Source organism: Pectinophora gossypiella, chromosome 15 (assembly GCF_024362695.1).
Source record: "Pectinophora gossypiella chromosome 15, ilPecGoss1.1, whole genome shotgun sequence".
NCBI classification, from domain to species: domain Eukaryota; kingdom Metazoa; phylum Arthropoda; class Insecta; order Lepidoptera; family Gelechiidae; genus Pectinophora; species Pectinophora gossypiella.
In genome coordinates, this window is record NC_065418.1 from 10399984 (window position 1) to 10426061 (window position 26078).

General features: G+C 38.1%; 2 protein-coding genes across 3 annotated transcripts; one reads left to right on the forward strand and one right to left on the reverse strand.

The window, feature by feature from the left end:
• Nucleotides 1-101: 101 nt before the first annotated feature.
• Nucleotides 102-9422, reverse strand: LOC126373374 (uncharacterized). The gene is made up of 6 exons (XM_050019529.1): nt 9317-9422; nt 8163-8244; nt 7070-7297; nt 4013-4151; nt 2072-2186; nt 102-1180 (listed from the first exon to the last, which is right to left on the reverse strand). Exons 1-6 carry the CDS (start codon nt 9334-9336, stop codon nt 1168-1170), a joined length of 597 nt encoding a protein of 198 aa, XP_049875486.1. The 5' UTR covers nt 9337-9422; the 3' UTR covers nt 102-1167.
• Nucleotides 9423-11041: 1619 nt separating this feature from the next.
• LOC126373291 (zinc finger CCCH domain-containing protein 14) lies at nt 11042-25135 on the forward strand. 2 transcript variants are annotated; one of them, XM_050019380.1, is made up of 12 exons: nt 11042-11260; nt 11620-11662; nt 12916-13080; nt 13873-14507; nt 15412-15641; nt 16758-16907; nt 17777-17897; nt 18485-18642; nt 21422-21562; nt 22835-23484; nt 23919-24098; nt 24894-25135. In XM_050019380.1, the coding sequence occupies exons 1-12, from the start codon at nt 11222-11224 to the stop codon at nt 25094-25096; spliced, it is 2715 nt and encodes a 904-aa protein (XP_049875337.1). In that variant the 5' UTR covers nt 11042-11221; the 3' UTR covers nt 25097-25135. The 2 variants fall into 2 exon arrangements, with proteins under 2 accessions (XP_049875337.1, XP_049875336.1); XM_050019379.1 differs by having other exon boundaries at nt 13870-14507; nt 24894-25134.
• Nucleotides 25136-26078: the final 943 nt, after the last annotated feature.

Consider the following 26078-nt stretch of genomic DNA (forward strand, 5'->3'; position numbering starts at 1 on the left):
TGTTTTTGTGTGCAATAAAGTTTGAAAATTATGTGCCGAAAGGTACAATAAAACAGAGACATTAAATCACTTCAATAAATCATATTTATTTAATAATTACATTATTTTATTAATACAACGTATGTGTTTCCAGTATTATGTACCTACCTATGTATGTGTTTCTACTTTTCTATTCAGTAGCAACTGCATGTTAGGTATGTACCATTATTATAAAACATCAATTTTAAGCTGTTTTAAAATTTCAACAAGAGTATTTTGTATCAAATAATAGAAAGTACTTTGGTAAGTAGGTAGATAAAAAAATATCAGGGAAACTGTACTGAACCCTGAGAGGGATGATTCAGAATTATTCTGACTTGACATCAAGTGGAATTAATTTCCAGTCGAAAATTCATGAATAGTGTTTTTTGTTATTATTTTTAGTTTCATAATTTTGTGCCGGGAAATTCCACTTCAAGATCTGAATCATTCCTCGGAGTTTCCATTACGATGTTACTGACACCCTGTACAATAAGATAAATGACTTAAAAATTACGTATAAAAGCTCTGACTGTAGGTATATTGTCATCGACAACACTTGATCACACAACGAGGCGGTGTATTCCTATACATTGATTGCTAACCACACCACTGTTTTTTTGGAATAGTTCTATATTCAGTAATTATAACTGCATCACTGTGGAAAAGTTACAAAAAAAAACGACCAATTTCATTGTTGTGCAATATTATTGTTAACAATCGTCTCTTATTTTCTCACTATTTCATCACTGTAGATGAAGTATATCTATCAATATCATATTCATTTTCCTCCGCTATAACATACTTAAGTACTTAAAATCACAGTCCCATAATATTTAAATAAGGAATACAAATTGTAATAAGATATATGACTAATAATATAATTATTATAAGAGAACAATTGTAAGTAGGGTAATAAAATATTTTTATTAAAAAAATATGATCATTCTCATACTTTTATTAAGCTAATTTACTCGACGTTAATCCTCATAGCTCTGAAAACATTTTAATATTGGCATAAAACGGACATAATATAAACTTATAACATCGTGCATAACCCTTTAGGATAGAGTTTCATCACAACACAAAATGCGCTATTGCCTTATTGCGCTTCGCTTTGCTCGTCTTGGCGGAGACACTCCCGTATCCTCACATGACGTGCCTATTTGCGAAAAAAAGTTGTGTAACAATCATTGTCAAACATCACAAAACCAGTTTCAACTGGCCTTTCATTTTTTAATTAGATAAAGAAACGTCCAGCTTTAAAGGACCCAAGCAGTGATAAGCCATTCCCGAGAATATTCCTAAAGTAGAATGTTCTCGTTGTAAAAACATAATAAGTAGGTAGTAGGGACAATGGCTGTTTTTCTTTTTCAAATTGTTTTTTCTTTTACAGGTAATAAAGCTCTATTTGGGTGAATATCAAAATGTGCCAAGTTTGGTGGCGAACTTTCATAATATTATTTTTTCGTGAAAAATTGGGTTCTGACATGAAAAAGGATCCAAAAGGATCCTGGGTTCCGACATGAAAAAGGATCTAAAATATGAAAGTTCGCCACCAAACTTGACATTTTGATATTCACCCATTTACATAAGTTTTGCGCGTTTTTACTTTTTACTGCATATCACTGGACCCAAGCGACAGGGAAGGCGAATCATCAATGACTCAGTGGCCCCGATTCCTGCAGACACCTCCTAATTTTTTTTTAAGTTATACCCGTCATTTTCTTGTCCGCCGAAAAGGAAAGGGACGGATGATTGTCAACAAGTTAATTTTAAATGAATGAATAACCCGTGCGAATAAAATAGGCATCTCGCTGGTATGCAATCCGTTTGACGAGCTGTCTACTTAATTCTGTCGGGTTATTGCTGATGTAAAACTTTTAGACGGTTGTTTTAGGTTTCTGCTTAAAATTGACGTGTATTCCATAAATTTTATGCCTGTCGATTATCCGTCCCTTTCTTTTTCAACGGATAAGAAAATGACAGGTATAACTTAAAATAAAATTAGATGGCGTCTGCAGGAATTAGCACCATTGTGTTATTTTACAACCTCTTTGGAGTTTCAGTTGCAACCACCAGTAGGTTATCCTGGTATTGGAACGTCCGCCTCTGTTCGTAGCTCTTGTACGTACATCGGACCATAGCCAATATCAATGAATACACAGCTGGAAATAAATACCTAATTAGACAACAGGACAGGATCAGAGATGTGCCGTTCCTGGGAATGTTCCCAATAGAGTATTCGTAGTCTAAGTATATTGTTATATATACATATATACAGTGAAACTTGGTTAAGTGAGACATCAAGGGACCTGCAATGTCGTTTCACTTATAGAGGAATTCCAATTACCCAGTGTCTTAGATATACAGGTACTTATAAATAAATATCTGTCTCATTTACAGAGGGTTCCATTAATAGAGGTGAGAATACAGGTTATTTCAGTTATACAGGTGCGATCATTAAATAAAATAACGTGTTATGTATTTTTCAAATAAACATCCGTATGATAGTAAAGCGAAACTAAAAATGAAGGTAATTGAAGCTCAAAATTTGTACTTACGTACTTGGAATTACGTGTGGAATTTGTGGGTAGAATAAGAATGAGTAAACAAACAATGTTATCTCAGTTACAGAGGTTTATGCATGTAAAATTTACTCGCAGTTTCAGTTATAGAGGTAACTATGATGATAAATCGAAAGAACGAATCCCAGATATAGAGGCTTAGCTCGTCCCACTAACAGAGGTAATTCAGTGCCAAAGTGTTGGGACCTTAGCATGAGTTCCAGTTATGGAGGTTTCTCACTTATCCAGGTCCCACTTAACCAAGTTTCACTGTAATAGGTATGTATGTAGGTATAGTATATTTTATATGTGTATATATTTATAGAGGCTTAGGCATATGTTTGTGTATATATATATATATATATATATTTAATCGGTTTTATATGTAGATATAATTATTATAATGTATTTAATATATTGCACCTCTTTTTATTCTTCCGCAGTTACTCTCATACTACCTCTGGGTTGGCTGGAAGAGATCTCTCTTAGAGATAAGTCCACCCTTGTAAACGTCCATTTCTTGTTTGTGATGTAACTAGTTGTTAAGTGCAATAAAGTATATTTAAATGTTCCCATTGTAAAAAATTGTAATAGTAAGGACACTGGCTGCTTTTCTTTTCAAATTGTTCTTTCTTGTACTCTGTTCTTATTTGTGTAAAGGTTATAATAAAGTTTTTTTTACATAAGTGTTGCGCCTTTTTAATGCCGGGAAAAGTCCCAAAGTGGGAATATTCTCGGGAACGGCACATCAGTCGGTAGGATGATGTACCTCGAATAGCTGCGATGGCTGGCGCGTTATTCGATAAGTTAATTTTAATACAGTACAATACAAATACACTTTATTGCACCAAAATAAAAAGAAATAAATACAAAAAGTCTCTTAACCAAGTACATGGCAAATGGCGGCCTTATCGCTTAAAGCGATTTCTTCCAGACAACCAAAAGGTGAGGGGGAAAATGTAAAAAAATTTAATTGAATTAACGTTGGAAGACAAAAGAATATCAATGGCGTCGTGCGCTTGGCACAATGTCGTTCTTTCCATTAACTTTGCCTTCACTTGTTTTTGTTTTATGTTCTTACTTTTTTTGCCGTGTCTTATTGTAGATTTGCTGCAAATGGCATTAACTACTTGGCCGGAGAAATGGGGAGCACTGAAGGTACGCGCCCTACCTCGGTTCAGGGCGTCGTCTGAGAGGCCAACCCTTAGGCCTGTTGTCCTGAATTTTGTACCGGGTGAGATCCCTCAGTGTTCCCCATTTCTCCGGCCAAGTAATTAATAGAGGAAAGAGAGGAAAATATTTGAAAAAAATAATGCCCCTAGGGTTGATAGCGATAAGCGCTGAGGGAAATCGTCAACCACGCCGCCGAGATCGGTATCGGGGAATAGTTCTTATGACAACGGGATAAGAACCTGGATGCTACTTACCGCAAACCAGCAGAACTACAGCAACAGTCAGAGGATCACCACCAGAAGAGAGAACTAGATACGCAATAGCTGACATTACACACATTATTGTCACCACCACTCCGTACACGAAGTATGCCTTTAAAAACTGTGGCTTTTTCTGGAAATGAGGATTGGTAAATTGGTCAATACTTTCTTCGCCATGGGCAAGGTGTAAATGCAGAACAGAAAAGGCGTGCGCGTATCGGGTGCACCTACAAGTCATCATCATCAGCCCATTAACGTCCCCACTTCTGGGGCACGGGCCTTCCTTATGGATGGATCGGGCCTTAAACCATCACGCGGGCCCAGTGCGGATTGATGGTTATTAACGACTGCACGTTAGTAACGAAAGCACGGACGACCTCGAGATGAAAACTTGAGGAGCTCGGTGGCGCAGCGGTAAACGCCCTCGGTCTGCGATTGTTGAAGTTAAGCAACTTTCGCAAAGGCCGGTCATAGGATGGGTGACCACCTACAAGTACTATGCATTAACTATATTGCTCAATAGTAACCCATACACCAGGGTTGCTGAGATTGGTCATCCACTTCACAACCCACACGATAGAAGAATAAAAATGCCATATTTCTTGCGAGGAAGGCAAGTGTGCATACCTGTTCTCCGTGTCTTCTCTTCTTACGTGTAGGTTGTGATGTCTATGACTGACCTGATCTACCCTGGTGTCAAGGTAGATGCAAATTTACGACAATCGGGTTTTTCCCTTTACCTGTGTTGTAACCTTCCTCCTTGCCAAATTTCATGGAAAGTATCAAGTACCCCATAGCTTTTTGTTCCCCTACGAAATGTATAAAAATAAGGCTAAAACTGGCCGTATTTTCGGATCCTTCCGTGCACTTTCATAACTAAGTTTTGTTAACTGGTTAAGAAAAACCCTTTTTTATTATTGTTTTCACAACTGGTTTTTAAACAAGAATACGAATTGTTCATTCATAACTGACAATCACAAATAGTTAAGAAACGAATAATTATGATTATGTTTTTATAACTAGCTACAGTCAGCAATAACATTTTTCCTTTAACCTTAAATCAAACACAGAATGTAATTTAGGTAAATTAACTTTTACTTAATATTTAAATGGGGCAATTATTTCTAAACAATGTCCAACAGTGATAGACTTATTTGTTAAAAGATGTATAGTATCCGCAATTTCTTGGTCAATTTCTTGGTAATTTTTGTTCGATGTGTTTTTGTTTGTTTTGAACGACATTGAAATTTTTGTTTCTTTAATAAGAACATTCAGAATTGTTGCTAGCGACGCTTTTTGGCGTCCAACCATTCTATTAAGTCTTGCGTGCCAGCCTTCTAGATTGTTGGTGGTCCGAATTTCCTCGCCGTAGCAGCACCAAGTCTTGATAAAATTTACCTCGCTGAACCAGTAACGGTTTAGGTAATTGTTGAACTTTATCACTGCTTCAGTTTTCGGGGATTTGGTCATTGTATACTTGTAACCTGCCATTACATATCTCAATGGCAATCGGGCTAAGCCAGCACATCTCGCAATATGTCGTCTTTGTACTGTAGATTTAATCCCTAATCGTTTCGCCTTTTTAAAAAGGCTGGCACAAAAATGATAATAACATCCTTTCATTACTGCATTCGGAAAAATTTTACGTATCGCTTTCATTGCTGAGATTTCGTAATCCAGTGTCAATTTTACGGGGTTCCATTCAGGAATTTGTGACTTTATCATTTCAAATATAAGTTTGTAAGTATTTTCATGAAACCAAAGAATAAAGGTACCATTTTTTTTGTTATTTTATGTAGTCCATGAATGGTATATATTTGTGTGAAAGGTTCAGGGCAAGACTTAAAAGTTCCATCCAGAAAGAAATGTTCGAAATTGTCCAAATACGTTTTTATATCACAAGAAGAAAATATTAAAATCCTGTTGTTTGTGTCATTGTCGTTAAAGTCAGCCAGGAGGAAGTTTTTATATTTTTTTGGTATTTCTACTTTAGTTGGTGATTCAAAATGGAGCTTAGAAACTCCTAATGCCTTATTTCTTGCTTTGTATAGACCACTTTTAATATTGTCAAATTTTGGTAAGTCAGCAACTAAGTGCACGCCATCGTCTTCCAGTTCGCATACTACTTCTTCAAACTGTTTTTGTATTGGATCGACATTAGCTACTATTTTAGTTTTCAAATCTTTCATTTTCTTCAAAACTAGATATTTTGCACTATTAGGTAAACAATCAATATCGTGCACGACCTCTTTAAATATATGGTTTTCATTGCTTAATGTCACATTACCTTTACAACCGGTTTTATTGTAGCATTTCCAAAAAACATTTTCGTTCACATAAGTTTTAATTTTATGGTACTGACGGCCGTCGTATAGTAGTTTCTCGCGATCCCTTTTTGTCGTTATGAACTCCATGGTGGGCTTAGAAAGCGACATAGTTTATCACTTAAGTTTTCGGTTGCTTTAAATTTTATATAAATTACACTCAATTGCAATAGAAAACTAAATAATACTAAAATGACAATGTCAATGTCATGCCATTGCAGTTTACATATCAATAATAGATAATAATTTATTGAGATAAGAACCTCATCCGTTTTCCGCATGCAATACTCTCGATAAAAACTCTAACTCTGTTGTTTTATTTTGATTTAAGGTTAAAGGAAAAATGTTATTGCTGACTGTAGCTAGTTATAAAAACATAATCATAATTATTCGTTTCTTAACTATTTGTGATTGTCAGTTATGAATGAACACTTCGTATTCTTGTTTAAAAACCAGTTGTGAAAACAATAATAAAAAAGGGTTTTTCTTAACCAGTTAACAAAACTTAGTTATGAAAGTGCACGGACTCTTTTCGGATTGCGTTGATTTAGAAGCTTGATTTTTTTACAGCTTTAAGGTACAGCAGACATAAGTATTCGATGTTAATTTCAACTTGATACCTCCACGCGTTTCCGAGAAAAAGAGTCTTGATGATCCTATAAAGGTTCCGTTTTTGCTTTACAGTTTCGGAACCGTGAAAAAGCAGTAAACAAAGTTAAAGCCGTACCTTGGCAACTCCATGTACCAGGAACACAGAAAACACGAAAGCTATCAGCGAAAAGACCAGTAAAATCACAATGCCTCCAAAGAATATGTATGTGAAGAAGTAATGGATGTACTCTCCAAATTTGTCGTCTGTGGGTTCTGAGCCTATTATCAGGTCCTTCAGAATGAAGGTCGCAAACCAGTAAATTGTCCCCGCTATCGACGTCACCAATGCTGCACATGTTATTGTCTGAAAAAGAATAAAACATTCTATTTAATCACAATCATAGGTAATCAAACCTCTGTAGGCCAGACACATGGATCAGTAGTCCCAGTTTCGATACTCGGTCGGGTCAATTCAGTAAAAAAGGCAAATAAATAGGTACTTAATACCCACGTAATATAATACCCTCTTTTTAGCGTCTTGTTTAGCACATTTTTGTATAGGTAACTTAACCGTCAAATGATTTGGATTACAGCGACAAGCACTGAAAAGGGGAAAAGTCGACGACGCCCGCGGGATCGTTATCGGGCACCTGAAGTGTTAGCTATCGCCAGCTGATTGGCTGCGTCTATGGCTGGCCTATCGAGTTCATACGACTTACGTAACGCAAACATTTAGGCTTATCCGTGCAAAACATACTTAATATACCTACCTATCGCATAATTCTATTTACACAGCCTGTATTCACCCACTGCTGGGTATAGGCCTCCTCTCTTTCACCCTATCCATTCCGGTCAGGCTGGAGGTCTGCATCGATATCGTATGTCAATACTTACTTGCAAAATCGTCATCACAGGTACTTACAATATTCAACAACGGCCTCCGGAGGCCCCGGGTTCGAATCCCGGTGGGGACATATCACAAAAATCACTTTGTGATCCCTAGTTTGGTTAGGACATTACAGGCTAATCACCTGATTGTCCGAAAGTAAGATGATCCGTGCTTCGGAAGGCACGTTATGCCGTTGGTCCCGGTTTCTACTTAAGTATGTTCTCGTTACATGAGTCATGTCAGGGGCCTTTGGTGGCTTTATAATAATCCTGACACCAGGGATGATGAGGTCGGTATTCCACCTCACAACCCACACGATAAGAAGACGGTACATACTTACAATATTAATAATGGCGAACACAAGCGTTCCTTTTTCAACATTTTTACTTCCATACTGTAACAGGTTACTGGGCTTATAGATTCTGAAACATGAAATTGATGCTGTTTTTTGGCCGCATGCCAACTCTTTGCATGCAAGTTCTACTTTCACGTGTAGATAATATAGATACTTATATCTACTTGAACTGGAGCTGATGATGACGTTAGTCTACTGCCTAACCCTACCTGTCTCAATTATCATTATTGCGTCTTCTTTCACACCACGACGCTTCCTTATCACACTGTTCCTTGTTTTATCTTTCAAGCCTACTTCACATGTGCCGAATAATCCGCTGTCTTGTTGGTGAAAGGTTCCCTTACACGAATCTGCTACCACCCGACTAAAATATCCTTCTTAGTTAATATGGACAACATAAATTTGCAGACAGCTTGGTGTTAGCAAGCTTCCCGTCATCAGACTGTTCGGTACTTAACAGCCAGCAGCCGCTTCAGTTTAGGGCGGTGTCGGGTGGGTCACGGAATCGAAGAAAGAGATTGGAAAGGCCAAGTGAGCCAGAAACGCGCGTCATACAGTTTGAGCAAATAGTTCATACGTCAACTTTGCACCACTCGTTTGCAAACTACGACCCACACACGGAGCTCCGCGATAGTACCTACATCAAAAGGTCGTCTTGTGCATAATAACTTGCAGTGCAAAAAAACAAACATCGACTATCTTGCAAGCAGATCCTTATCACAGGAAAACTAACAACCTTGGCATGATCGGCTATTGATCAAAAAAATACTTTTGTATGCAGTATCTTACGAAAAGTAATGATAAATTTGCAGTCTATCACATAAAATATACATTGCCGGTAAAATGGCTGTGGCATTTGAGAAGCAGTCGAGCTATCGTAGTTATCTGTTTGCAGGAAAAGTAGTAAAAGAAAGCGGGGTTGAACGGGCGACAGCGGCTCTCTCACAAAATGCGCGTTAGGACCTTTTCATCCTTTTTTGAGCAGAGACGTGTAGGTGGGCCGTGATCTTTACTCGGAACGAGTGAACTAGGCATGAATACAAGAAATATACACTCCACCAATATCACCCCACATACTTCACATTATTGTAACACTAGGCATGAATCAAAGGTCTACGAAAAGTACATCAAAGACTCACCCGGGCAAATCGAAAGTCATATTTTAAGCAGTAATATTCAGCTTATTTCCTGAAAAGACCTTCCTGAAGAGATTCAGAGCACGAACTGTCGTACAAGTAAACAAACTCCATTAAGTCATCTCATATAAACGCATCGCGCAGACGCGAAGTGACGTCACAGCAACAACACGATCATGTGCGCAGTGAACTAGACATTCAAGGGTTCCGTAATTGACAGATTTTGCTCTTATACATAATGATGAGCGTTCACAGCGGACGATGTGCTGATAATCTGTCACCATCATCATCATCTCCGTACCATTATCCCGTTTTTCACAAGGTCCGCTTACCCAACCTGAATATATGACAGTCCGGTTTTTTACCAAGCGACTGTCTGTCTGACCTTCCAAACCGCGAAGAGAAAACCATCCTAATGCAGGTTAGGTCAAATACCTCCGAAAATGCATTTCTCGAGAATGTTTCTCACGATGTTTTTCTTCACCGCTGAGCACGTGATAATTATTTGTGATCCAAACGTGAATTCCAAAACAAATTCGACAATCATTGGTTTAGGCCTGTGCTGGATTCGAACCTGCGACCTCAAAGTGAGAGGCAAGCGTTCTACCAACTGGCACGGCTCTTCACCATAATCTGTCACCATTTCATAATGTCCATCTTAGATGAAATATCAGGAATGATTTCGGGTTGTATTATTGATAACGAGAATTTTGCTCACTCCGATATGAATTACGGCCGTGATTTTAACTAGGTACCTATGGATTTCGCGTATGAGTGTGTGCGTGTGTATGTACCAAATTCCCAAGAAGGGCAATAAACGAGCAGTTTGTAGGTATCTACTTACCTATTGTTTTTGTATGTACCTAAGAGTATTATGGCTTATTCTATGTTAAGAGTAAAGAAGAATGCCTTTGGTTTTGGTCACAGAGCAGAGTCATCTTCTCTGCCCTCCACTGAGGCAATTCCTGTTAAGCGCGTCCATTGAAGCTTACTTCAGTAGGCCGGAGTGATTATAGTGGCCGAGTTCAGATTGGGACCCAAACCTACGGGGTATAACGTAGAACGCTTGTCCAGGGAAAGACATCAAAGGTTGCAAAAGAGGAGATGGCCATCGGTACGGCAATGCAGGACGGAAGGAGCAAGTCACAGGCACCTGGACCTCACAGAGGGCAGCAGTAACTGTTACCACTATTTAGAGGCGGAGAACAGGAGTCCTAGTATGACTATAGGTAAAGTAGCTACTCATTTGATAATACCGTACTATACGTAAGATTAGATACTCGTATAAGTAAGTAGGTAAGTGGAGTCGGGTCAATGAAGTGGGTATAGAATGCGTGATTCTTTCAGAAATGTGTTCAGACCAAGTTCAGACACTCATGGGAGCGAATAAAAATAACTCACTTTACCAATCCTGATAAATTCAAGCAAAAATTAAGTATTCTAAATCTTTTAAGCAGATAATAGGTGAAACTAACGCTCCACGTGGTATTTATTATTTTCCTTATTCTATGGCTCCACCCTAACGGCTATTAAAGGTTCTGCTGTCCCAATATTATAGTAATGCCTATTTTATGTCGTTTGATATTCGATGTTATAAAGACCGCCCCGGCGGCTGTGTGAAGTTACGAAAAATATATTTTCTAAAAAGCCTTTATTCCAAAGCTATATAATTGCAATTTGCGACACGTCTAGTGTTCAAACCCATTACAGAGCTGTCAAAACTGTCAATTAAAAAAAAGCAATACAAATGGTTGAGATTAGGAAATATCGTAATTTATGTGATTTTTTAGATTTCACTCGTTAAATTAGTGTTTAGCTAATGATCTTGCTTGTATTACTAAGTGATATGAAGTATAATAGTTTTAAAATAATATCTTTGTGAACGTGCTATTTAATACGTCCTTCAAGATGGATGTTGTCGGCAGTGAGATTGGGCAGAAAATGCGGGTAAATATTCGTGAAATTTACGATCTATTACGTTAATTGTATTTAAAAACTTCTGAAGAAGTTATTTGCCCATTTTAATCATTTACTTATGGCGTAATGCACAAAATTCAAGACGTTTTTTACGTCATCTCAAACATGGTTTACTCTTTGGCGCATTGTGTTTATAATCAAGAGTTCAACCGAAATAGGAACAATAACAAAAGCTAGAAGTATGTGAAGCTGTCGTTATTGACTTTGATCGTGTAATAGCTGCATAAACTTGGGGTTTCAGTTTCTACAGGAATAAAACCAAATCAAATGATGTGAGAGTATGAATGCCATAGTTATTGATTATTGAATTGTGTTATTGTTACTTGCAGTCGGCCATCAAAGCCAAGCTGACAGAACTGGGCTGCTATGTCGGTAAGTTTACAATCTGAATTGAAAACATTATTTCTACTATAGACTACTGCAATCTTTAGAACAAAAACTCCAAACAAGAGTCAGCTGATCTCAGTTAGAGCCACTCAGAATACATAGATTCAAAAGATATTTTTTATTATTATTAAAAATGTTCATAAAAAATGTCATGAATGAAAATGTTATGTAGAAGCATAGAATAATATTAAGGCTATTGCTCCAAATAGCCATTATTATCTTGACATAGCTAGGAACATTATTGCATTGTTAAATTATTATTGGGAGCCGTGGTAGCCCAGTTGGTAGAACGCTTGCCTCTCACTTTGAGATTGCAGATTCATATCCAGCAGCACCAGCCGGAACAAATGATTGTCGAATTTGTTTTCAAATTCATGTTTGGATTATAAATGATTATCACATGCTCAATGGTGTAAGAAACATTGTGACCTGTCCTGTATTGGGCTGGTTTTCCCCTCATGGGTTGGAAGGTCAGATAGGCAGTCGCTTCTGTAAAAAACTAGACCTGTTAAATCTTAAGGTTAGTTAAGCGGACCCACAAACCCTTTTATCATATTGATGAAAATAAGCTATAATGTTTCAAGAAAGGAGTCTATCCGGATCAAAAACAATATTTTAAATACTGTTTCACATTTCACAAAACATGCATAGCAAGTAAAGTTGTTAAGAGGTAACTAGCTTTCTGCCTCTGACTTTGTCCAAACAGACTTATGGTAACATGATAAGTATAGTCCATCCCTTGATACTACCCTATTTTCATCCCGAAGTTTCAATCTATTCATCCAAATCGGCTACTGGGCCAAGTAGCTTCTGGGCTGTGGGTTTACGTGTGAAAAAGTAACTGATAAGGTACTTTCACATTTATAATTAGAGTTGTGATGTGGAATACCTCACAATCTCCCAACCCCAACCCTGCCTCATCAACCCTGGGGTCAGGGTTATGATTGAGCCGCCAAAGGCCCCTGACATGGCTCATGTAATGATTACTCACTTACATCAGTAAATAGTAACCGGGTCCAACGGCTTAACGTGCCTTCCGAAGCACGGCTCATCATACTTTTGGACAATCAGATGATCAGCCTGTACTGTCCTAACCAAACTAGAGATCTCAAAGTGATTTTTGTAATATGTCCCCACGAGGATTCAAACCTGGGGCCTCCGGATTATGAGTCCAACACTTAACTACTAGACCACAGAGGCTGTTACATTTATAATAGTCAAAACTACGTTATTTACAGATGATGAACTCCCAGATTACGTAATGGTGATGGTCGCGAACAAGCGCACTCGCACGCAGATGGAGGATGACCTGCAGTTGTTCCTCGGAGACAATACCGAGCTGTTTGTCAACTGGCTTCATCAGGTCTTGAAGAAGCTACAGGAGGTCACTATTGCACCTTTGAGTGAGTACTAGTTTTCTTAATATCTCTTTATTAATACCCTTACGTCATTATTGGCTACAAGCCCTCATAATCAATACTGTTGGTCGGTGCAGGGAATCTAAGGGAATAATGTTAACTTACTCAGTAGTCAAGAGTTTTCATTTTACAATGCACATGTGTAAAATGTATTTTGGCAGTAATTTTGATGGACATGAGGCAAACATAATTAGCTGATTGAGTGATAAAATATAATTCACTGTTATGTATCATTACGCTGTATGGTACATTTTTCATGGATATTCGACCATATGTTTGGCTTTTATTTAAGCAGATATTGTATTATAATATACCTAATACAAGTTCCACTATTACAATACATAAGATAATTAGCCTGCATACCCCACTGCTGGGCACAGGCCTCCCCTTAATCAACCAGAGGAGGTATTGAGCATACTCCACCCTACTCCACAACCATTATTCAAAGAGTATATTTTTATTCTTGGTATTGGAAAATTTGAAAAACAATCTAGATAAAAAGTTATGGAAGTACCTATTCAAGTTAAAGCAATTTCAGTTTATTCTAGCTATTAAATGAGCGATATTTCATGCATGGCGGCAAGAATAATGTTCAGTACTGATTATTATTACATTTATGTTGTAAAACTATGGAATGATGTAATGTCCAATACCTTTTATTTAATATGTTGCCAAAATCAATTATGTGGTTGTGAGTTGTCTATATTATCGGGAATTTTAGATGTGGGTTGTTATGTGTATGTTGTGTTAATGCCACAGTTACAACTCTTCCAGAAGGAGAAACAGAAAAAATCAAAGAAAAGTCGAAAGATAAAAAGTTGAAAGATAAAAAAGATAAAGGCAAATTGAAGAAAACTGACAACTTGAAGAAAGCCAAGAAGAAAGATAAAGAAAAGGAAAAGTTGCGAAAGAAAGAGGAGAAGAAATCGCACAAGAGTAAGAAGAAGAGTAAACATCATGAGATGATTCGTCCGAACATTCCTCCGTTACTCATGAATATAGAGAAGGAGTCAGAGCCCTCGATAACAGATGTGTTTGCTGGACAGATACTGAAAAACCACGGCATTATTATCGATACTCCTAAAGAAGAAAAGATTGAGGATAAAAAGCCTGTTGTTACAGAGTTGAAGAGGCCAATGAAACCTATAATAGATCCTGCAACAATAGATAGTCAACCAGAACCAATAGAACCCACTTCAATAGTTATATCAAGTCCTCAGAATATTGATGTCGAGTCGACTGCACCAAAAGAAGACCAAATAAAAGAAATTAATGAAATTGAAGCTAAAATCCAAGGTCTAAAACAGAAATTAGCTGAGCAATTGGATTCTATGTCTGATGATGAGGATTTCTTAAACATTAGAACTGAGGCCGAAGAGCTTATGAATGATTTCGCTGAAGATGTCTTTCAGGTATGTGAAACTAATAAAATAAGAAATAATAAAACAATAGCCTTATTTACTTATAATCAAGAGATATAAGGAGGGACTCCAGGCTATGTTCCCCAACAAATATACAGATGGCACTGTACAGAGTTGCCTTTGTTTAACCCCCCTATTTAATAGATAACAGACATATGCATCTTTTATCTTTGTTTTTGGTATAAATGATGACCCTTGTTATTACACCCAGGCACAACACATCTTCCACCCATTGTTTATGCAACAATTCACGATGTAGCTGAAAACAGAATCTGTTGTTCATATATGGATCACTTTTACATATACCGATTATTTTCATATACGGATCATTTTCATATACGGATTATTTTCATATACGGATCATTTTTATATACGGATCATTTTCATATACGGATCATTTTCATATACATATCATTTTCATATACGGATCATTTTCATATACGAATCATTTTCATATACGGATCATTTTTATATTCGGAATATTTTCATATACGGATCATTTTCACATGCGGATCATTTTCATATACGGATCATTTTCACATGCGGATCATTTTCATATACGGATCATTTTTATATTCGGAATATTTCCATATACGGATCAATTTCATATACGGATCATTTTCATATACGGATCATTTTCACATGCGGATCATTTTCATATACGGATCATTTTCATATACGGATCATTTTCACATGCGGATCATTTTCATACACGGATCATTTTCATATACGGATCATTTTCACATGCGGATCATTTTCATATACAGATCATTTTTATATTCGGAATATTTTCATATACGGATCATTTTCACATGCGGATCATTTTCATATACGGATCATTTTCTTATACGGATTATTTTTTTCTATACTAAAGCGCCATATTTTTCCATTCCAGGAAATCTCATCACAAACACCGGCTGTGTCCACTCCCCCCTTAATTACTAGAAAGTCCCCCACACCCCCGCCACCTAAGGCCCCTGAGCCTAAAGAACCTGAAATCCTACCACAGATAGAACTTAAACTACCGAAAAGGCCGGTAAGAGAGAGATTGGGCGCCAGAGAAGAGAAGAAAGCAGAAGTCCCTCCTGTGAAAGAAAAAGAAAAAAGGACAGAGAGTCCCGAAAGGTTGTTAATTACAAAATGATATAAGGTATAAGGAAAAGTAATTGCTTTCTACTCTAATACTCATGCTGTCTCATTCCATTGATAGTATATTTATTTAATTTTATATTTGATTATTTTGTGCTTCATTTGAATGAAGGTGCGTAAGTAATAATTTTTATTATAGGTTGCTTAATATCTGATAAAATATGTTCCACTTCTGAAATAATGAAGAAAGTCAAGATATATAAGTACATCATATAACATAAATTTGCGATATTTATGCGATATCTTATTTGTTTTAATAACGATACAAGCTTTATAATGTAGTTTACTGGGGGGTTAAAAAGCCCCATCGAAGCAATTCTAAAGAGGTTAATATTAAATGCGCAATGTGAACAAATGTCAAATAGCAACATTGTATTTTTAGATGAATTGCTTCAATGTTGCCGTTTTGAGCCCGCCAGTTCGAATAGCACACATGTCACACATATTTCTAAAAATGTATTCCAATGAACCTGTCATAAAACGAATTATCATTAGCCATTTAAAACAAATTAACCGCCTTAGCAATAAAAAATAAACAAGCGGTGAATGTTTTTGTCAGCCAAGCCAAACCAAAATTGACTCCTATTTCCTGAGTTATCAGAATTATCCCCAAAATTCCACTTGATAATAACATCAAGTGGAATTTTACGTCGCAAAATTCATGATATTTTTATATTATTAAAATTATTATCAATTCTTGGGGCCTTTGACGGCTCAATCATAATCCTGACATCAGGGTTGATGAGGCTGGTATTCCACCTCACAACCTACACGATAAGAAGAAGTTCTATACTTTTGAGATGGGAAATTCCACTTGATATTAACTGAATATTGAGCTGAATCATCCCTCTCATTATTTGTTACGATGTCACTTACACCCCGTATATTTATTGATAAGGCGATTAGTTTATTACGACATATCGAACCATCTCCAATCATCCGTTTGGTACTGACTGTCATATATCAGCATAAAAATATATATTAGGAGTGGAATGAGCTATGGCTCTGCCCACCCTTATAAAAATACGGGCGTGATTTATGTATGTACAATATACATGAACGATGGATTACAATGACGAATGCTAATTTCAGGTTCACACCGGAACGCGATCCAGATTTCTGGGGTAAGGCGCCACCGGCCAAGAATCGCTTCGGAGACCCACCTCCCGAGCCTCGCAAGACGATCTCTGTTTCGGAGGAGTCGGATAAGTCTGATGGCAGCACGAAGAAAGTGTCTTCAAAGTGAGTGTTTACACTTTCAGGGATACAGACATTCATTTTAGGGTCATTGACTTTTCATTCATAATAGCACAGAATAATACAATGTATCCCCCTCCGGTTGATTGAGGGGAGGCCTGTGCCCAGCAGTGGGACGTATATAGGCAGTTTATGTATGTTAATACTACGTATAGAACGCTCTAAACATTTCGCCTCTTCCTTTTTGATGCGAACAGCGGAGAATTAGAACTGCCCGCCGCTGTGTTTCCAACTCGTTATAATCTGGGAGTCTTCAAGACTAGAGTGAATAGGCATTTGCTGGGTAAGCATGATCTAACCTAGACCGCGTCGTCACTTACTATCAAGTGAGATTATGGTTAAACGCAAGCTTATTTTTTTTTTACAACCGTAGCTCTCTTCCCTTTGGGTCTTACTTTAGACGGAAACTGCTACGGAGTAAAGAGGCGCGCGCATATGTTTGTCTTGCTCGCACTTAAGTGTTAAGAATAAGATTTTTGTCCCGTGAGACCCGTGTGAGGTAAATCTATCTACGAATCTACTACGTGGAGAGCTGTCTGGGGACACGGTAGTGCCCCCGCCAAGTCGAGCAAAAACAACGGCACGCAGCACCATACTTTTCCTGAAGCCCATTAATGGCATTTTCGACCCCATGTTATTCTATGCCGTTGGTTTAATGATTAACACGTTCCTCCCGGATCGGCAAGAGCTGTGGGTTCGGATTTTGAATCCCGTTCGAGTCAGAATTGTTGAATGTGTTCCCCTACCGGCTGATACGCCGAACTTCGGCGACTTGAAAACGATTCAGATAAATCGAAGTTCGGCGTTTGGTACCGGATAATTTCCCAGTATGTAGACGTGTGATTCCCGTGCAGGGTGTCGGGCGCGCGTGGGGGCTGCGCGTCGGTGGTGCGCGTGCGGCCGCGGCCGCGGGTGGCGCCCGCCTCCAGCCTGCTGCTGCGGGCCGTGGCCGACGCACACAAGAGCCTGCTCAATGTAACTACTGCATTATACATACCTACATATTACAAATCAATGAGGATCTCCGTGGACCAGTGGTGGAGCGTTGGGCTCACGATCCGGAGGACCCGGGTTCGAATGCCGGTGGGGACATATCACAAAAATCACTTTGTGATCCCTGCTTTGGTTGATGATGATGGTTGAATGTCCTAGACATTACAGGCTGATCACCTGATTGTCCAAAAAGTAAGATGATCCGTGCTTCGGAAGGCACGTTAAGCCGTTGGTCCCGGTTATTATTTGCTGATTTAAGTAGTCGTCATATTATGAGCCATGTCAGGAGCCTTTGGCGGATCAATAGTAACCCTGACACCAGGGTTGATGAGGTTGATAATTCACCTCACACTACCCATACGTTAGAAGAAGAATGAGGATAAAAACTAGAAGCTCAAATTTTAATGTAGGCGGCAACACTGTTGACACCTAAATATTGACAGTGCTCCATAGGGACCAGCTAAAATTCGTGATAATATAAATTATAATAAAACTTGCAGCAACATGGAGTGGAGATCTGAAGGATGAGTTACGAAAAAGACTTATTAAAGACCGTTTCACCATTTCAGATACCACCGAAAGTAGACGTGGAACAACCAAAGGTTAAACGAGCACTTGTCCTCCCGATGCGGCGGTGTGTGGAAGCTCAGAACATCGTCATACAAGTGCCGGCTGATAGGGAAGCCGAGAACAGGCGAGACAACCGCGAAAAGGATATGAGGCATAAGTAAGTTGTACAACCCACATCTGAACTGGGGGGCGGGGGAGGGGACATTTTGCTATTTGTTCATTTTGAGTGTCGTGGTCATTTTGCGTTTTGTACATTGCGCTCCGAAGGGCATCGAAGCAATTAATCTAAAAAGCAATATTGCTATACAGGAGCATTCCATGGTCACGTAACCGACATTCGTACTCCTTTTTTAAAGTTTACCAGTCTGTAAAACTTTAACAGTAACCTATAGAGAGTAATGAATGATATTTCGTTATAGCTAAATGGTTGGTTCATAAAGGTATACCACATACTTTTATTATATATCACTATGTGCTGAGTTACCAGTACAATAAAAAGCGTCACGTAAGCGACATCAAATCTACCGCGTTTTGAAAGCTGACTGTAAGTTTGAAAATTTCAGCGAAATTATTAATAATATGGAAAGGGTTTAATAACATAATACAAGAATAAGGTACACATTTTTATTTTCAACAATAAATATACTTCTTACGATTATCATCTCCAAAAAAATCTAACAAAAATGCTGCGTCACGTAATCGACAAGTTTGTCACGTAAGCGACACGTACGAATTTAAAATGTAAATCTCGTAATTTTTGGCAGGGAAACTGTTTCTTGTGTGTCCAGTGCATGTTTTTGGCCTTTAATAACTTCTCCATCACATTTCAAAACATGGAACTGCGATATCCCAGCAATGGGGTCTACCTTTTCCCATGGACGTTTTTCTGCTATTTCTAATTCAATCTCTGCTTGTGAAATGTATATAATTTTTGTGTTTGGGACTAAATTTGAAGCCAGAGTCGCAAATTCTTCAGCTGTTTGTAATGTAACAGTATTGTTCGCCGTTGTGACATTGTATTTTGTCGCACCAAACGTTTCACATTGCCACCTACCCCATCGATCACTCCTTTCCATGTGAAGTCGCAGAAAATTTCCAGGAAAACTGTTTGCCGTGCTTTTTTAGGTAGCAGAGGAAGCATGCCATAAAATTTTACACATAAATTTATTTTACATATTTTACAAAATCTTGATAAACCAATTTTACATTCAGGGTAAATTGAAGAATTGTTTGAAGTTGATGCTTTCGAAAGATCAGACCTGTTCAAGTCTATTTGTTGGAGTTTTCTTCTTACTCTTTCCTGTCTCTTTTCATTTCGCTTTCGTTCCCGAAATTCTTCCAATTCCATTTTCATCATATGTTCCCCTTTTTTTCTTTTGAAGCTCCTTAATCCTCTCATTTTCCTTCTTTTTATAATCAAGATCTTTTTTTTCTCGCGAAATTTGCGCATTCTTGAAGCACTTTTGTTTGGCGAATCCATTTCAAGAATATATCAACACTTTTCTAAGCTGCTTTCCTACGCGTCACGTAACCGACAACACACAAAAACCCTGATAGTTTTAAACAGGAACGATTTTTTTCAAGTAAACCAATTTCACACTGAGGCTGACTAATAACTGTGTTTATAAATTAACATTTACAACACAACAACCCTCAAGTTTAATTTTTTACGATACTTTATGTGTTTTGCGTCACGTAACCGACACCATCGATACGCAATGTCTATTTTGCAAATACTTTTACGAAATAACTCCCAGGATATAAAATTTGTAAGTAAATGATTAAACGATAGTATAAACTATGTTTTTAAAATGTATGATGATCCGTATATTTCTCCAAAAAGTTTATAATTAACATAGAACTATGAGTAATTTTCATACTTTACGCAACTGCTATATTGTCCTCGGAATCGACCTTATTTTTATAACGATTTTAAAAGTTATTGTTTAATTATGTTTGGATACACAATGGTTATAACATAAGCTTCTAAATTAACATTTACAAAATAGTCATTAGAGCCAAAAGTATAGTTCAACATTGTTACCGATTTCCATGGAATGCTCCTACAATACAATACAAATACACTTTATTGCACTAAAATAAACAGAAATATTTACAAAAAGTCTCTTTAACTAAGTACATGGCAAATGGGGCCTTATCGCTTAAAGCGATGCTATTTGACATTTGCAGATATAAAAACAAGCGCACAATGGCAGTAAATGTCAAATATATCCCTAGGGTTTTTAGAACTAAAACTCTACTACTTTTACATTGTTTTAAGTTTTCGCGGTTATTATCATAATTAAAACACATAATAACGGGTTCTTACCGCGTTTAAAATAGGGATATGAGACTCCCGATATCGGTAGTCTATCATACCATACCCATATCATACCCGTTATGTGTTCTACTACTTTTCCCGATAGGGGTAGTTGTTGTTGTTGAACTACTAGATCACGTCGGGGTCACCACTGCTGTTATCTTGCATGTGTTCAGATAAATAAAATACAATAGTCGATACATGCGTTTATTGAGAGAGGTTACACGACACTGAATCATTATTACAAATAGGAACGTTTATAGGTAGATCTATCTTAACACGATACATTATGTAGTGCCATATTCGGCACAGTAGTCAGAGGCATATTCTGATGGATGTGTTGCAATACATATTATTAAAAATAGTAATAATGTCAATATAAAACCCGACTACGACTTTCTTATAAAAAAAATCAAACAAGGAATTATTTCTCCGAAATCCTTCCGATATGTTTTTTGTTTCATACTTTTCAGAGCGCGAGTTCCGTAGTCGGGTTGTAGTTTTTAGTCATCACTAATTTAAGAGCCACGCTCTTGTCGGTGTAGCATTCTCCTAACTCTCTATGCTACTTTGTAGTTTTTAAACGTTTATTTTTATTTTAACATTATTATTCAAGACTGGATTCTATGGAGAAGGAGAAGGAAGAATACGTCCCGGCGCCGCTCAGTAAGAAGATCAACAACTCTGACTACGTGCCTTCACGGCGCATCGACCGCACCGCCAGCAAGAAGGACGACACGCTTATCATTGAGACTATGTAAGTTTTAACATTTTAACTTCTATCTTTAACCTCATAAGGCCTTTTTTGACGGGAATAATTGTATATTTGGCATCGACTACTTAGCCGGCCAAATGGGCCCTCAGGACTCCCCTCCCGGTACTAAACGTTACGTTAAACGTTAGACAACAAGCCTGAGCGGGCCTAGTTGGACGCGAACTTCGATTAAGGGCGTCTCGCACCCTCTGGATCTTACTTTAGTCGGAAGCCGCTAAGGAGTAAAGAGGCGCGCGCATATGTTTTTCTCGCTCGCACTAACACGTTAGGTGGCACACGGTAAGAATGAGAATAATATGGAGTGCCCGGAAGAGCCGTGCGAGGTGCCCGCACACTGGATCGGATTTGACAAAAGGAACTTACATATAAAGTATATAAATGATCTCAATTTATTCGCTCCCCATTTGTCCGGCCAAGTAGTTAATGCCATCTGCGGCAAATCTACAATAAGTCACGTCAAAAAAAAAAAAAAAAATATCTCAATTTATTAACAGTGGACGCATAAAATATCATAAATAATTGATAATTTCATTACTTAGTATAATTTGTAATGTTCAGCAGTACTTAGAAATATGCGAAAAAGCACCTACTTTCAAGAGGACATAACAGGCAAATCGACACTTCCATCGCTGTGACTTTTTCACTTTATTACACCTAAACAGTCATAGAATATAACATTTGACACGAGAAGACTGGATCGCTGCCGGTCTTGGAGCACCAGATTGACTTAGTTTTCGTTCCATAGTAAAAAAACTCATACATACATACATACATAAACTCACGCCCGTAATCCCAAATGGGGTGGGCAGAGCCACAAGTAATCAAAGACAACTTGCAGCCACTGTTGATACGAAGTCCTAAGATGGATATGATGAACCTTATGGTGATAAGGGATCAGCCTATCGCCCATACCATTAGTCCATCATGTTAGAGGACGCAATCCCTCTGTCGATCAAAAAAAAACTCATTTGTCATATTATCTCGTTAAATATTAGTTTTTCGGTAAAAGACAAGTATTATAATAATATGTTGATTGTATTTATTTTCTATCGATTCGCATAACAAAATAATGACATTTTGACAAAAAAAATGTAAGTTCCTTTTTTTCAAATTCCATCCAGCGTGCCCCGCCAAGGTACGACGTTTCTGAGTAACAGAAAAGGATAGACGCATAGGAAAGTGCTATGAGTTGACATATGCAGTTTAACCGGTGCGATTTAATTATGTACTTACACGAATCCCTTTATTTTACAGAAACATCCACAACACAACTGTAGATAAAGACAAAAACACACAGTTCATAGTGACTATGGATGGTTTTAACCCCAACGCCTTTCTAGCCAAGAAACTGAAGACTGAAGGTATACTAGACGACGTACAGGACAAATCTAAGGAAGCCAAGTCTCTAAAACAAGCGAAATCTGTGCTAAAAATACCAGATATCGAAGCAACCAAAGACACAAAAGATAAAGATAAAAACAAAGATAATGTTGAAGATGATTCAGATAATATTCGAATTACAGTTGAAAAAGAAGACGATTTAGAATTACCTCCCAATAAAGCTGATGAAAAGGAAGTTACAGAAAAGTCTCAAGAGAAACCTGTAGAAGTAACTCCAAAGAAGCGTCTGAGTGACACAAGTGAGGATAGTGACACGCAAGTAATTATAAAACGGGAGGGAAAAGAACTAGACAATAAACGCAAAAGCTCTGAAGAACCAAAACTGCTAGAATCTCCTCCGGTTAAGAAAAGGAAAGCGTCGCCAATAGTATTTGATGTTAAGAAGGAAAAAGTAAAGGATGAAACTGTGAAAACAAGGGAGCGGACAGAAAGTGCCAGCAGTGACAACCACGTGACGGTCACTACTGCATCTAACACACACAAATATGACTCTTTACCACCTTGTAAGTATACTTTCCATCTTTTAATTTATATACATGCATACATGTTAGAACACGAGTACTGTACTCTGATCAAGTAACAGGGACCTTTGTGGAGGACGCATACCGCCAGTTAAACGATAGCTCACTGTCACAGATTACTTTTATTGGATGTTCTCTGTACGGAGTTCAATATAACATTTTTGAATTTACGTCATTTTGCAAGGTGTTATGACTGAGGAGAAGAAATGACAAGAAACTGCAACAATAACACATCTTTTAAAAACCAATGAGGGTATACATTACAAGTTATTTAATGACTAGAGGAACACATTAAATACCAGACATTTTTATCATTTAGGTAGTCATTAATCTTATAAGCTTTCATCTAGCTTTTGTCCTCATTAGTTATGACCACTCATTTTATACAGTAAGTAAAATGTCGTATGGTCCCACAGTATGCGCGGCGGAGCGCAAGCCGGTGTGGTGCCGCTCGTTCCCGCTGTGCCGCTACGGCGCGGCCTGCGCCTTCCAGCACCCGCGCTGCCGCTTCCTGGCGGGCTGCACGCGCCGCGCCTGCCCCTACGACCACGCCGCGGGGGCGCCCGCCGCGCCCGCCGCCCTGCCGCCCACCGTAGGTCAGTCGTCTTCTATCGTGTGCGCTACGAGATGGATTACCAACTTTGGTGTCACGATTATTATTGAGCCGTCAAAGGCCACTAACATGGCTCATGTAACAACTACGTAACTTACTGACATCAGGAAGTAGTAATGAGGACCAATGGCTTAACGCATCTTCCGAAACACAGATCATCTTATTTTCGAACACTCAGGCGATCAGCCTGTAATATCCTAACCGAACTAGGAATCACAAAGTGATTTTTGTGACTTTCCCCCACCGGAATTCGAACCCGGAACCTCTGGATCATGAGCCCAACGCTCAACCACTGGACGGAAGCCAGTGCCACTCCCCCGAACACTCCATACAAAAAAGGTCATTCTTAATGAATGAAGAATGAATGAGAGATTGTAATGATATGCGAACGAGACAAAACAGTCCACGCGCACGCCGTCCCTCCTTAGCGGTCTATCCTATCCCTATACAGATCAGTGGCAGAAAGATTTACGTTAAAATTACACTCATAAACTGAAACTTAAACACATTCCGTGTAAACTTGCTAGACACCAAATTCATCTTCTTTTCTTTTTATTTAACACGTTAGCAGTCCAGTGATCCGTATATGGGTCATTACGGACTAGCTCCATACGTCCGTGACCCATACATGGGTCACTAAGACACGACCAGGTATATACTAAGGACGGGTGCTCCACTTGGATCCCGGGTAACTTAGCAAAGGTTGAACCATTTGAAAAATTGAAACATTTTGTAAGGGGACTGTCAATGTGTTAATAACCTTTGATTTTCTCCACAGCTTCTCACGTGGTGCCCGCAGCGAACTACAAGTCCATCTCAGGGTCCATCCCGAGCGTCTGCAAGTATTACCCCAACTGCGTGAACCCCTCCTGCCATTTCTACCACCCGAAGCCCTGTCGCTACGGCAAGGCGTGTGTTAACAAACTCGAGTGCAACTTTTATCATAACGACACGCCGGCCAAATTCCGCTATCCTGTCTAGCAATATTCACGTTTTAGTCAAAAATATATTTTATTTAATTTATAAAAGCGTTTTATTACACATTTCTGAGTTCTAAGTTAATAAGCTTTTTAGAAAGTTTACGTAATCAGGGCGGTTAAAAGGCCACATTGAAGCAACTCATCTAAGACAACACACAAACATTTATTGTTGATATTGCGCACTTACTAATTATATGCGCAAACGTCAAAATGGTAATATTGCTGTTAGATTTTTTTTCTAAATGGTCTATTTAACCTCCCAGATTACTAATAAAAGAAAACCTTATTGGAACTACAAAAGAAAGTATTCTGAATCACAGACTTACATAATATTACATAATAATAATAAATAAAGAATCATTATTACATACAGGGTGTTAGTGACATGATTCAGGCCATGATTCGGAGTTGATATCAAATGAAATTTTCCGTCGCAAAAATATGGATCGGAAAATAATTTAAAAATCACTAAAATGTTCATGTATGTTCTTGTATCAACTAAGAATCATCCCCCGCAGTATTTGTTACGATGTCACTAACACCCTATTTTCTTGTATGGCTACTTGTACGGGGTGTAAGTGATATCGTAACAAATGCTGAGGGGGATGTTTCAGATCATCATTCTGAGTTAAATCAAGCGGAATTTAAAATAATTAAAAAGAAAAAAAGTCATGAATTTTGCGACGGAAAAATCATCCCCCTCAGTATTCGTTACGATGTCACTAACACCTCGTATGTTACTATTGTGAGGCCGTGCAAAAAATCCTTAGGACGCCTCTTGATAGTTTCTGAACTAATAAATCACATCCGCATAAGTGGGACCCTTGACGCAATCAGAGTCCAAATAAACAACTCAATTCATATCAAATAGAGGCAAGGTCGCGCTACTAAAAATTGGCGTGGGTGATAATTTGACCACTGATTTGATCCTCGACATATTTAGGTACTTATTCTCTCTTTTGTAGTTCTTGTTTACGTTCTAT